Source organism: Thunnus maccoyii, chromosome 18 (genome assembly GCF_910596095.1).
Source record: "Thunnus maccoyii chromosome 18, fThuMac1.1, whole genome shotgun sequence".
Taxonomy (NCBI): domain Eukaryota; kingdom Metazoa; phylum Chordata; class Actinopteri; order Scombriformes; family Scombridae; genus Thunnus; species Thunnus maccoyii.
Window position 1 is genome coordinate 14,365,775 of NC_056550.1, and position 13,638 is coordinate 14,379,412.

At 41.9% G+C, this 13,638-nt stretch overlaps 1 protein-coding gene across 2 annotated transcripts in view; it reads left to right on the forward strand.

Annotated features, from left to right (window-relative positions):
• grid2ipa (glutamate receptor, ionotropic, delta 2 (Grid2) interacting protein, a) overlaps positions 1–13,497 on the forward strand; it is a 31,538-nt gene extending 18,041 nt beyond the window's left edge. Inside the window, exons 9-24 of one of the 2 annotated variants that reach the window (XM_042392806.1) lie at positions 254–550; positions 884–1,035; positions 1,295–1,456; positions 1,967–2,073; positions 2,205–2,352; positions 3,527–3,858; positions 4,516–6,969; positions 7,083–7,170; positions 7,731–7,820; positions 8,101–8,297; positions 8,424–8,579; positions 8,981–9,067; positions 9,150–9,279; positions 10,540–10,658; positions 10,778–10,942; positions 11,706–13,497. In XM_042392806.1, the coding sequence (XP_042248740.1) occupies positions 254–550; positions 884–1,035; positions 1,295–1,456; positions 1,967–2,073; positions 2,205–2,352; positions 3,527–3,858; positions 4,516–6,969; positions 7,083–7,170; positions 7,731–7,820; positions 8,101–8,297; positions 8,424–8,579; positions 8,981–9,067; positions 9,150–9,279; positions 10,540–10,658; positions 10,778–10,942; positions 11,706–11,786 (4,765 nt within the window). In that variant the 3' untranslated portion in view covers positions 11,787–13,497. The remainder of the gene's footprint in view (positions 1–253; positions 551–883; positions 1,036–1,294; positions 1,457–1,966; positions 2,074–2,204; positions 2,353–3,526; positions 3,859–4,515; positions 6,970–7,082; positions 7,171–7,730; positions 7,821–8,100; positions 8,298–8,423; positions 8,580–8,980; positions 9,068–9,149; positions 9,280–10,539; positions 10,659–10,777; positions 10,943–11,705) is intronic. The other variant, XM_042392807.1, reaches the window with a different exon arrangement.
• The last annotated feature ends 141 nt before the right edge of the window (positions 13,498–13,638 follow it).

The window sequence follows — 13,638 nt, forward strand, 5'->3', positions numbered from 1 at the left end:
AGAGAGTGTTAAAGCTGCACGGGGAACAGAGCCATATACATCCTTTAATATTGTGTAGCAGTGGTCTAGTGTGTTTTTATCCCTGGTGGGACACTTAATATGCTTATATATTATGCTTAATACATATTAGAAATGTATTTAAGGGATGCAGTTGTTTTTTCTACAAAATAACCAGCTCTGGTAGATGCAGTAAAAAGGCTATCATACAGTGTGTTGGCATATGTCTTCATGCATACCATGTGTCTGCCTGTAGGACCTCCTCCCACGAGAAGGTGGTATCCATGCTCCAAGGCAGTGGTGCCATGCCCACCCTGGTAGTGGAGGACGGCCCGCCTACTTTCAGCCTATCAGAGCAGGACCTCACAGGGGGTGGCGTTCCCACAGAACGTGCCCGCTCTCCTATGCTCAGCTCCCTGCAGTGGGTAGCAGAGATTCTGCCTCCCAGTATCAGGGTGCAGGGCCGTACCTTTGGACAGCAGCTGGAGCACCTGCTGACTATCCAAGAGAGGTATACCATCTGCAAGGCTCTGGAGAACTTCTTCCAGCACAGGTGAGCAGGAGGCACAGAAGAAGAGATGAATGGACAAAATCTATCGAAAAGAATTAATGAACATATTGTGTTATGTGATAACTCATTAAATTTGACTCTTTCTGTAGATAATTCAGTTAAGTGTCACAAATAACCCAATGGATCAGTTGAGCACGGGGATAACAAAACTGTGTCCTATGGTAATTTTAAATGTATATATATATTATATTTGGTCACCTACAAAGTTGGCAATACCCCAGAGCTCAACTTTCCCTGTTAGCCACTAATTCCCATGACTTCTGATTAGACAGCCAGGCGATCTCTGTCACCTTGCCTGTGTTTCCATGGCAACAGGAATGTTGACACTCTGATCGTGGATGTGTTCCCGGTGCTGGATACCCCAGCCAAACAGGTGATCTGGCAATTTGTCTACCAGCTGCTGACGTATGAAGAGCAGGAGCACTGCCAGAGCAAGATCTCGCGCTTCCTTGGATACAAAGCACCAGGTGAGTGCACACATTTGTCCTTTTAAATTCTTTGGGCATATGTGGCTTTTGGGGTTTATACGTGTATCAATGAAAAGGAGTTTGTGTGTGAGATTGGGAAAAGTATCACATGAATAAAAGTAACTGTCATGAGAATGTATCGTCATGGGGATCTTGAATGAATTCCCCTGTCCAGTAAAGTGCAATCAACTCCGGTGCTGCAGCCCTTCATACACCTCTGCCTCTTCCTGTGCGTTGCCACTATGTGTGTTTGTTCCAGTTCCACCACCACCACCACCTCCTCCCCCTCCTCCAGAGCCTGAGGTTGTCCCTGAGCCCCATCGCCGTAGCAGCTCCATGAGGGTGACAGGGACCACGTACAGGAGCAGTGTGAGGGGACGTAGCTCTGATGACCTGGTCATCGGCACACACTTGGGCATGGGTACAGAACCTGACTTCATTATTTTTTATCATCCTTTCTGTTTTTATCCGTAGCAGTAGTGACATTAATATTCTCATCACCATCATCAGTATTGTTATCTTCAGCATAATCCTCATTGTGGTCATAAACACAGTTAGATTATTTTTGTTTGCTCTTTTGTTTCCAGCTTTTGACTTCTTTTTACATGACCAGTGTGGCTGACATAAATTCATACTGTATATTTCACCGTATTTTATTTATTTAATAATAGTTTATTATAATCCAATACAACCAAAAGGCTTAGCACCACCCTGGACTAAATCTGGTACAACTGGATTTCAGACTAATGCCAGATTCTGACGTCACTGGTTCAAAGATAGCCTTCGTTAACCACCCTAGCCTCAGCACAAATCATCCCACAGCCTAAAACCAAATCTGACAACCATATATAAGCCAGAGCTGGCTCCCATTTAGTCCTCTGGAGTGCAATTGTGTTGTATTTAAGTTATTCTAATGCGTGGATTATCATAGGCGTCCGTGCAGAGCCAGTACTGGAGACAGGGATGAGGTTGGCTCCAGGGGAAAGACAGTCAGGAGATGGTACCTCACTTCCTGAGACTCCCAACAACCTCACCAATGTATGTACCAGCCCATCTTCACAGGAAAAAAATCAATATCACAGTAGAATTCACCAATAATTGCAGCAGTTATTATGAAATTAGGGCAAGAAGTCTTACTTTGGTCTCTTTGTACATTTCCACCATACAAGTTGTCAGCAGTGTATGCTGAACTGGAGAACATGTACTCAGCCAAGAGGTCCAAGTCCCTGAAGAGTCGCCCTCCTCCTGCCCCTGAGAGTTTGCTGGATCTGGAACCTCCTTCCGGCACAGCTTCCCCTACAATACATGCTAACACAGGTAGCCAAAAGTATACATTTATACTAAACCCGTAGCAGCTGGAATGAACTAATATACAACATAAAATAACAACCTTTCTTATTTATTGTGTTTGAGTGAGTGTGTGTGTTTCAAGTGGAATGGTGAGAGAGAGGGAGGATAACAAAATATTTTTAGTACTGCAGTGCAACAATGATAAATCCCAAGGTAGCCAACCCATTTCTGACTCTGCTGACTATCCCTGAATTTTACATTGACAGAGATTTTTATGATTTCACACAAATGTACCTAAATAAGCACAGAAACAACCCTCTGCTTTCATTATTTTTCCAGTCAGGCTGTAATAATTAGTCTTTTAATAGTTTTAAATTGTGTGCATGAAGGCAGTACAGAGTCAGAGCTAACATTACACATGGGGAATAAGTTGCCATCTTTGACCTGATTCACCCATGACTTCTCTTCCAGACCTGCTCCCCCCAGATTAGGGATAGGTTGAATCTGCATCACGCAGGGTCAGACTCTCAGGTTACGGGTACATTAGATGCAAAGTGGGCTTTCAGTAGTCTTGAAACTCTTATTCTCATAAGGAGGCTATGGTGATGGTGGAAGTGGAACTAGAAAACACACAGTAAAAGACTCCCTTCAGTCAAAAATCTGTTTTCTGGTATGGTTAGTTCCTCTGGGAGACATGTTCAGCTTGGCTTTTGTGCACAGCCCTTTCTCCAAATGTGGAACTTTTCAAAATTTTTTATCATAGAGGGAAACGTCTCCTTGATTGCCCACAACTGCTATTTAAAACATCTACAAGAAATCTAGTGCAATATTGGTATTGTTTGCTTGAGATTGAATGGGGTTGGTGAGGGACAAGGGGAATTTCCTACAAATTCTCGAGAAGCGAAAGTGTGTTGATATTTAAAGTGGTCTAATGAAGATTTTGTTGAAAAAAACAAAACAATATTGAACACTTTATAAAAGATAAACTGAGTCTGGATAGGACTTATGAGTATACAAACACAGAGTGAGAAGAACTGACCACACTGTCACTGACAGGAAGCCTTTTTATGTATTTCTTCTATTTATTCATAGACCTCTGAAAGTCAGCAGAAAGACATTTCTATCAGGCACCGCACATAACATGATGCTTCAGAGATTTAGCCTTCATTAAATAACTTTGTATGTCTCTTCCTAATCTTAGGTAGCCGTAAAGCCCCCCCTCCTCCTGCATCCTGGTCAGAGCCTCTTCCCAGCCCTCCTCCATCCCAGTTCTACTCATCAGGGCTGACAAGTCAGACCAGTGGGGAGTCCAACCCCTACATTAGCCTGGACAGCCCCCCACCTTCACCACCGGAGCCCCCTGACTACCCATCGAGTCCCCCCGCCCACCGCAGCAGCAAGCGCCGATACACTTTCTCCAAACCGCCTCGGTCTGAAGACACAGATCGTTTTCTGGACGCACTGAGTGAGCAGCTGGGACAGAGGGTGGCCATCGTTGATGACTTCCTGACACCTGAAAATGACTACGAGGAGGTAGATTCACATTCCTGGTCACAGGCCTGGGAAAAACAGCCTTGTAATGAAGTCTGTATTAAAAAATAATTAGCTGATCATTTGACTACTAATAATCTTTATTCAGTTTATCACATATATTGTACTGTATATAGTCAGATGTTATTGGTTTTTGTGTATTTTAAGTTAACAATCATTAATTTTAAATTATTATATTAGTCCTCAGCATCAAATAGACACCCGTAGCAGTGGAACAATTAAGTTTCAAACAGTCTGTTAACCCATTTGTGACCATAAAGCATAAAATTGGACTTTAAGGTCATTCTGTTTGGTGAATAAAGATTATTTTTTGTACAAATATGCTAGAGGCTTATAAATTGAATGATCAACTATAGTTTTTGGAAAATTTCTCTTTATCATGCTTTAAATTGTAGCTTTAAATGGTTGAAAGTAATGTTGTAGAAACACTTACATTAAATTCAAGTCCAACATTACAAATCAAGTGATTATTAAGCCGAAATGTCTGAGGTTTGGTTTAGTGTTACAGTGAAGAAAGCCAATTAAAAGAATGTAAACAAATTTTTGATCAACTCGTCCGGCTTGACAACTGTACCAAAAGAATTTCAAAGGTTTTTTGACATTGATGAGCTAATGAAGTGTAATTGGTGTTAATGCCAGGATGTTGTGCAGATGGGATTCCCAGATGAGGAGGATGAGGACAATGAAGAAGAGTTGGGGGTGGACGAAGAAGAAAATGGAGGATTTGTGGCCCCAGAACTCAGCAGCCCAAGTGATGTTCAGAGCAGCAGTGGAGAGGAGAATGCCTCTTCCCTCACCTACTCCTCATCCTCTGACCACATCCCTCCGCCCCCCATGACCCCTCCTCCACCCCCACCTGTTCAGTTCAATGATCCGCCTCCTCCCTCTCCTGTACCTGCTCAGACTCAGCCTCAGCAGCAACAGCAGCAACAGCTTAACTACACCCCTGAACACTCCCCGAGAGCATATGTGCCCATCCGCCGGAAATCTGGCCCACCTCCCCCACCTCCACCCCGCAGTAATCTGCCAACTAAACGCCACTCCCTACATAAAATGATGCCCACAAGAGAGGACATACAGGTTCATGCTACCATACAAGAGCTAAAGGCCTTCCAAGAACAACAAGTCTACCAGGAAAGACAAGCTTACGAGGAACAACAAGCATATAAAGAGAGGCAAGCATATGAAGAGCAGAAAGCCTATGAAGAACAACAACTGTTCCAAGAGCAGCAGGCCTACCAGGAGAAAATTTTCAAAGAGAGACAAGCCTATGAGGAGCAGAAGGCGTATGAGGAGCAAAAAACTTTTGAGGAGCAACAAATGTACCAAGAGCAACAAGTCTACCAAGAAAGACAAGTATATGAACAGCGTCAAGCCTACCAGGAACAAAAAGTGTATGAACAGCGTCAAGCCTACAAAGAGCAAAAAGCATTTGAGGAGCTTCAAGCCTACCAGGAGCAAAAAGCATACGAGGAACGTAAAGCTTATGAGGAGCAAAAAGCATATGAGGAACGTAAAGCTTATGAGGAGCAAAAGGCATACGAGGAACGTAAAGCTTATGAGGAGCAAAAAGCTTACGAAGAGCGCCAAGCCTTCGAGGAGCAACAAATGCAACTGATCTACCAGAGCCACCACTCGATGCCTGCCCAGCCCACACAACAGAAATCCCACTCTCCACTCCCTCTCCAACAACTGCACCAGTCCTTACCCCCCCTCCCCTCACCAGACTCCACCCACCAACACGTTAACCATCCTCTCTACATGATACGCCAAGCACAGCAGCAACAGGTCCACCACAGTCATTACCACCGACGTCAGTCTCGCTCAGCCCCACCCCCACACCAGCCGTCACCCCAACCAACAGTCCATCCCAGCCAGCAGGGTCAGTATGCTGAAGGTATCTACCAAAGTCATCAGGGCCTAAGAACCCAGCCCCACCATTCTTCAGCGGAAATGCTTAACCAGATGCACCAAGCCCCAGCTCACCATTCCTCTGCCGAGGTGCTCCACCAGTTGCAACAATCACAAGCCCACCACTCATCTGCTGAGATGCTGCAACAGATGCAACAAGCCCACTACTCGTCATCAGAAATGCTCCACCAAATGCATAAATCCAAGGCCCATCATTCTTCATCTGAACTCCTGCACCAAGCACACCAGATGCAGCAAATGCAGCCTCACCACTCCTCGACCGAACTTCTCCATCAAGCTCACCAGATGCATCGGGGACAAGCCCACCATTCGTCCACCGAGCTGCTCCATCAAATACACAAACCCCAGGCCCACCACTCCTCGACAGAGCTTCTCCATCAAGCTCATCAGATGCACCAACCGAAGCCCCATCACTCCTCCACAGAGCTTCTGCATCAAGTCCAGCAAGAGCCTGCCCCCCTCCAAGTTCAGCTAAACCGGGAGAGCCACTCACACCAGAGCCGCAGAAGTCTGAAAGGTCATCATCAAACCCAAGTGTCACCGCAGGGAAGACACCAAGAGCAGCAGATCCACCAAACCCATCACCCCCAGCCCACCAAACCCTCTCCCCAGAGACCCCACTCAATCCAGCAGACCCACCACCACTCCAGCACTCCTCAGATCCACCACATCCACCACATGACCCCACAGCCCCCACCGCAGGACTTCCAACACCAGATTCAAGTCATCCACCCTCCCCAGCAGCCCCACAGACCCCAGCCCCTTCTTTCTACCTTTCAGCCCCTCCAGCCCCTCCAGCCGCACCAGCCCACCCTCTCCACGTTCCAGCCCCTGCCCCAACACCACCAATCCCAGCACCAAGTCCAATCCTCCACCCAAGCCACCCGTCCACAGTCCCAACCCTCCCACCACCTGCTGCAGTCCCAACACCAGCCCCAAACCCAGGCCCACCACAAACCGAGTCAGCCCCAGTCCCTCCCCCACTCTCTATCAGACCCCTCAGAGCACGTGGAGCCCCCTCCGCCTCCACCCCTGCCCCCACCTTGCTCCCCTCCACCCCTGCCAAGGCCCAGTCTCTCCAGGATGGACTCCAACCACATGAGTGTGAAGAGGTTGCGCTGGGAGCAGGTGGAAAACTCAGAGGGCACCATCTGGGGACAGGTGAGATGTGTGGGGTTTGGAATTTCAAATTCTAAATTGGAAATTATCTATAAAACTACAAATTTTAGTGTTGAAAATGTTATTGATGTACGATTTTTGCATGTCTTTGGTAGTTGGGAGCAAATTCTGACTATGAAAAACTGCATGACATGGTGAAGTATCTGGATCTGGAGCTGCACTTTGGGACACAGAAGAGCTCCCGTGAGTACAAGTGGCTGTATGCATATCTGCACTACTTTAAATTTAAGCACAGCTAAAGATCATTAGCCAATGTGTAAAGAATTCTGGATTAATCAGTGAGTTAGCCCCATTTATGCATACATAGAGACATGGAGAAATCATTTTAGTGCTTTAACTGGTGGTCGATTTGACATTTGATTATGCGTCATTATTTCTTAGCACATCATCATCCTGGTGCTTTGATCTCTGTATCCCCGGATTGTGATGGTTAGTCAATGGATCTATTTAAACCCCCAGTCATGTTCCCTATTCTATGTGTAACTGATCTAAAAAAATCATCTTATATTATTATTTTTCCCAGTCTTTATCTAATTTTTCCCCTTGCGTTTGTGGACTGTAAGTGTGTGTTCTAAACCTATTCTGTTGTTGTGCTCCTTGTAGTCCGCCCTTTACAAACCCTTGCCAAAAATGTCATGTAAAATGTCTTAATTTATGTTATCTTTCTCTTCCTTTATCTGTATACCGTATACCATGTGCATGGTTAACATTTGAGTTTGTACTAACACTGATCCCATTTTCAGTGCCTGCTCCAGAGCCATCTCCACAGCCAGAAACTTTCAAGAAGAAAGATGTGATTGAAATTCTGTCCCATAAGAAGGCCTACAATGCCTGTTAGTATACAATTACTTAAAATTTTATTATGTGTTGTCATATGCAGTACCAGTCAAAAATTTGGACACTCATTCAAGGGAAGGGGAAGGTGTGTCCAAACTTTTGACCATTTTATTTTATTATGCTGTTTTGAAAAATTCAATAGTAGCTCAGAAGTCAAGATGAAAGTGAAGATGATGATGCTTCGTCCTTTTTCTTAGTAACCCAGATTTATGGGCTCTTTTATGGCTCAGAATTAAGCATTTTAATCCTGCTGGCCTTTGTTTTTTTAACCTCTAGCCATCCTGATAGCCCACCTGAAGCTGTCCCCTGGGGAGCTGCGTCAGGTGCTGATGAACATGGCCACTGATAGGCTGGAGCAAACTCACATCAAACAACTGCTGCTGTATGCCCCTGATGCAGAGGAGGTGAAAAAGTATGAAGAGTACAGACAGGACCCGAGCAAACTCAGCGAGCCAGACCAGTTTGTGTTGCAGGTACAGTCCTGGCAGAGTGTGGATGAGTGGGTTGGTTACCTGAGGTTGTGTCATTGTACATTTGCTGCATTTTCATCATCACTCACCTCTCTTTGTGTTGCCTGATTTGTTTGTGTTTCCCACAAGATGTTATCGGTACCAGAGTACAAGGTCCGTCTGCAGAGCCTCCTCTTCAAGTGTTCTCTACAGGAGAAGACAGAGGAGCTGAGGGGAGCGTACGACTGTATATACAAGGCCTCCTTAGAGCTGAAGACAAGCAAGAAGCTGGCCAAGATACTAGAGGTAGAATACAGCTAAGTACATTAAAATTAAAAAATATCATCTTTATATAAATAAACCCCTGCTGTTATGATAATGGCATAAAAATGCTGCTTTTACAGCTGTGAGATTTTGATAAGACACATAGCAACAAACCACCTCCCACTGCACTGTGGGACATGGTGTTTGTTATCAGATTAGTTATCAGAACAGTAAAGTATGTTTTCTTTTTCAAAGAACTGGAACTAGACATACAGTTTATCTTAATTTTTTACTTTGAATGTCGTAAAACAGGACTTTAATTTTAGGAAAAAAATTAATACATTTAAGAGATCAAAGAATGTGTTGCAATTGTATCAAGATAAGTTTAAAGATTAGTTATTTGACAGAGCTTCAGTTCCGCTTACTGAGTTGTCTTTCTTTAGTTTGTGTTGGCGATGGGGAACTACTTGAATAACAGCCAGCCTAAAACCAGTAAGACAACAGGATTCAAGATCAACTTCCTTACAGAGGTACATCACACACCAATAGAAATGTCTGTTTTTTTTCAACCTGTTTTATTGCTCATCATGTCCCTTGTTATGTCCTCTGCAGTTAAGCACAACTAAAACAGTGGATGGGAAGTCAACGTTTCTGCATATTCTGGTCAAGTCATTATGCCATCACTTTCCTGAAGTGTTGGATTTTTCCAAAGATCTAACCATGGTTCCTCTTGCAGCCAAAGGTAAATTGACAGGGTTGGGAGGGTTATTTTAAAAATGTATTACGATACAATTACTAATTAACTGTTAAAAAATGTAGTCAGCAACCTAATCCAAGTATCACAATATTAAAGAAGCGTAACTTGATTACTTTCCTTTATTTTTGGATTACCTCAATACCAAATATGCAAATAAACACAAGAAAAAAGAAATATCAATAAGATGATCTTTACTTAAGTGTATTCTGTAAGACAACAGAAAAATGTAACCTCAGGAAAGAAAATGGGGAAACCAAGATTTTTAGCATCAAAAATGTTTCCTCTGCTCAATGTATTTTTAAAGAAAAACTTGCTTTTCATCAAGCAAATCCAGGCAGTAGCCTATAGACCTACAATGAAAGTGCACAACACATGATGAGCATTACAGAGAACATTCTCAGGGAAATCCTCTGACGAAACAGCGCTTGGCCCACTGGATGTGTGAAGCTATCACACAGGAATACTGTATGGCACAGCGGGGGAAGACTCCCCGCTGGGTATTCGTGCCCACTCTACGAGAGCTTCGTCCTCCTCCACAGCTCTTCTCAGAGGAATGGCAGAGGCAGACATATGTGCCGCAGCATCATGGGCTTCACTGTGTCCTTTTATTCGGTTCTATCTGCATGATACATCTGAGTTTCCTCTAACTCATTCAGTATTGAACGTACTCGACGACCAATGACACACTGTCAGCTCTGGGCATGTTAAACACACACAGTCATCTCAGTGGAGAGCCGTTATGTGCACTACAAGCTGTCATATACTCAAGCTCTCTTTTAACTTATTTGTACGAGTCTTTGGGACTGCCACAGTGCATAATGACCGTCCCCACCTACTCTCCCAACATAAGTTCACTGTGTGTGAAGTGTGTGTATGTGCACCCAGTGTGTGCACCTGTGCATGCCTCGTGGTATCATCCTCTACTCACAGCACCGTGGATCAGTTATTTAGTTTGCCCTCTCGTTCCTGCTCTGCTTATGTTTGAGACTTTTACAGTGCATGGCAGTATATCGTTCTTTATTTTAAAATGTATTTTAATGTATTTTAAAATTGTAATCCCATAATCTAATTTTTACTAAATGTATTGGTAATCTGACTACGTCTTTTTTTTATCTGTAACAGACTACAGTTACCTTTTTTTTCTATCCTAATTACGTAACATTTTAAAATATACTGAACATTAATTCAAGATGTATTCATTATTGTCATTTTTCATATTTGTTACTGCACAAAAAACGTCTTCAGTAAACCAGAGGACTATCACATCAGATATGAATGACCTCCATACAACCATCCAGGACATTCGCTCAGCCTGTCAGAAGATGCCTGCGACTGCTGAGGACCGTTTTGCTGTTGTCATGAGTGTATCCTTCACAAATTTGCCAGAGAAACAGACCAGTGAGAAATAAATAGAAAGATGTAGATGTAGCAGATGGGATGTACTATGTGAAACGTTTGTCTCCCTTAACTCCAGTTTGTGTAGAACTACCTGGAAAACAGCCATCCAGCGGTCCAGTCTCTGGAGTCCCTCCAACAGAGAGCAATGGAAGAATTTTCCAAAACTGCTTCCTACTTTGGAGAGGATGGCAAAAACGCCAACACTGAGGCCTTCTTTGGTATCTTTTCTGAATTCATCAGCAAGTTTGAGGTGAGGAAGAAAGATTCAACCATTCATTTATTCAAATAATCCCTTGTGTCATCTCTACAGTATGACAGTCAAAACTTCATGCATGTTATGCTCTGTTGTTCCTTCTCAGCTTTCCCCCAAACTATGAATATTATGGTCCGAGATAACCTTCATTTTTCTTCAAATAGCTTGGGACTTAAATGGTTGTAGATAAACAATTTCACTGTGACTGTTAATGTCTAATAATTACCTCATTGCCTACTGGATTTTCCTCTCTGCCAGTGTTTTGTTTTCAAAGAGGGAGGTGGAGTGTGTTTAGTAATGAGCACAGCCTACGTTGAATAAGAAATGTGGAGAGAAAGTCTGCAAGGTCACATTACTAATAATGAGCTACTGTACATACAGCAGCAGGATCAGTATGTTGTTGTTTCTGAATGTTATTCTCAGGGAGCTTGATCTGTATAAGGAATTTAATTTGTTCATAAATGCAATTCACATTCAGTTTCTACAAAGATGATAGTTTTCGATGTAAATGTAGATGGGATGAAAATCAAAGGACACCAGTTTAAGAGCAGTTGTAATAATAAGGAATTTTAATCTCACTGTCATACTGTAAGTTTCATTAACTGTAAGTTTTTAAGGTTTTATAAAAACTATAAAATAGCTATAAAGAAAAGATACATGCAACATTACAATATATTCCACAAACTATAAAAGAACCACAGAAATAAGAAAATCATGTTTATTTGTTTTTGTTTTTGTTTTGTTTTGTTTTTTACCACAGAGAGCTCTCAGTGATCAGCAAATTGCAGAAAACCCGAAGAGCCCCAGAAGTCCACGAATGGCCTCACCGCTGGCCTGGTAACACACACACACACATAAAGAGATGATCACATAGTTCATACAGCATGCACACATGTACACAGATACATCTACAGACGTACTGTACACATACTCTGTATATACACACACCCACATACACAGATACACACTTTTGAGCAAAAAAAAAACAAGTTTTTATGTACAGTATTTATGTGTTTTTGGCCAAATTAAGGGCAATGAAGAAGTTTTGGAAAGAGGCAAAATATAAAGTCTCTTGCATCAAAGATGGATAATTTAGCTTTATGCCAGTGGTGTACTATATGTATCCTCCTGTATTGAAAACTTAAATGGCTAAGAAGACCAGTAATAGAACAACACCTTGTTTGGCCGTCAAGGTATCTCTGCTGTTTGAAAGATAGTTACTCAGCAACCTCCTATAGTTTAAGTTTTCTTTATCTAAGACTGAGTTTAGGTCATTGAATACCTCTGTAAGGGTGGTATATAATTCTACAATAAAATCTTTGTGATATATAAGAAGTAGCTTTACAAATGAAAATTTATCCTGAAATAGATGTTTAATTAAAATACCCTCACATACAGTACAGTTGGAGGTTTGGAAGAAAACCACAAAAGCAGTTTTCCTCTTAGTTTACATGTTGTGTATTTTTGTAAGCCGCCCACCACACTGAATGTAATATGAGTTCTTTACTAAGTGTAGCTTATTTTCTTGAGTAAACACTCAAATACTCAGCTGTCCTGATGGTACTTTGTAAAAATGGATTGTTTCATTTGCTGCATTGTGTCAATGAGTTTTCCAAAACTTACCATGTCAATCATAGCTGTATGAATTGTTTTCTAAATGGTAATGTATGATACTTAACTTTGAATGCTACCTACTTGTACATATGAGACAATGTCAGTGGGAGTTGGAACTTACTACTTGTTTTATAAAAGACAATTTAAACTGTTGCAAGGATCATTTTTAACCCAGCTAAAGTCATTAACACGCAATAACAGATAGTAGATTTGGGATCATGTGGAGATTACAGCGGGCAGTGTGCAATATGTGGATGTTTAGCTGTGTTCCACTTTAGATATTATACTCATTTTACTGTAACAGAGATATCTTGTGTTTGTACTGTACAGAAGGAGAGTGAATATAAAGAATACAGTCGCTACAATATACTGTATAAAGCACTTTGTTACCTTCATTTATTGCCAAAATATTTCTTTTATTGATCATATCATATGTCTGAACAGGAAGTTATACCACTGAGAGGACAGCAGTGTTGTTAAGTTTAGTGCAGCAGATTCAGTATTTTACATAATTGTCAATCTAATAATACAGCATACCAGCTTTTCAGATATGCCATTGCTTTGTGAAGCATAAAGCTTAGTCTTCAAGTGATATTTTTAAATGGTAAAGCAAATTATTATGACAAGAATAATATGTGCAGCTACAGTGGTAAATGCTTTGTTTTCTAAACTTATGAATTGTTTGATTCTGCTTGAATTATAGAATTTAAACTTCTGAAGTGTTGCTGTCTGTTTAAGGCCTATAAAGTGTTAAGTCTGTATTTTGTATTGTATCCTTACAATGCTGACAAATATAAAGAGTCATATGAAGTCTACTTTCACCTGAATGTCTGTGTTTTATGACTTCTGATGGAAAAAAAAAACATCTGTAATGGTTGCTGATATGCTCATGGAAATGTGTTGTCTTATAGAGAAATAAAACCATATGAAGCATTGTATTATTGACAGTACAAAGGGAACCACATCTAAGGCTTCTTGTGCCTACATTTCCTGCATCTTTTATGCTGTAAATGCTGTCATATGTCTTTACAATTTGTTTACAACCACAGCTGAAACACCTGCTATTACTGCAACTACTT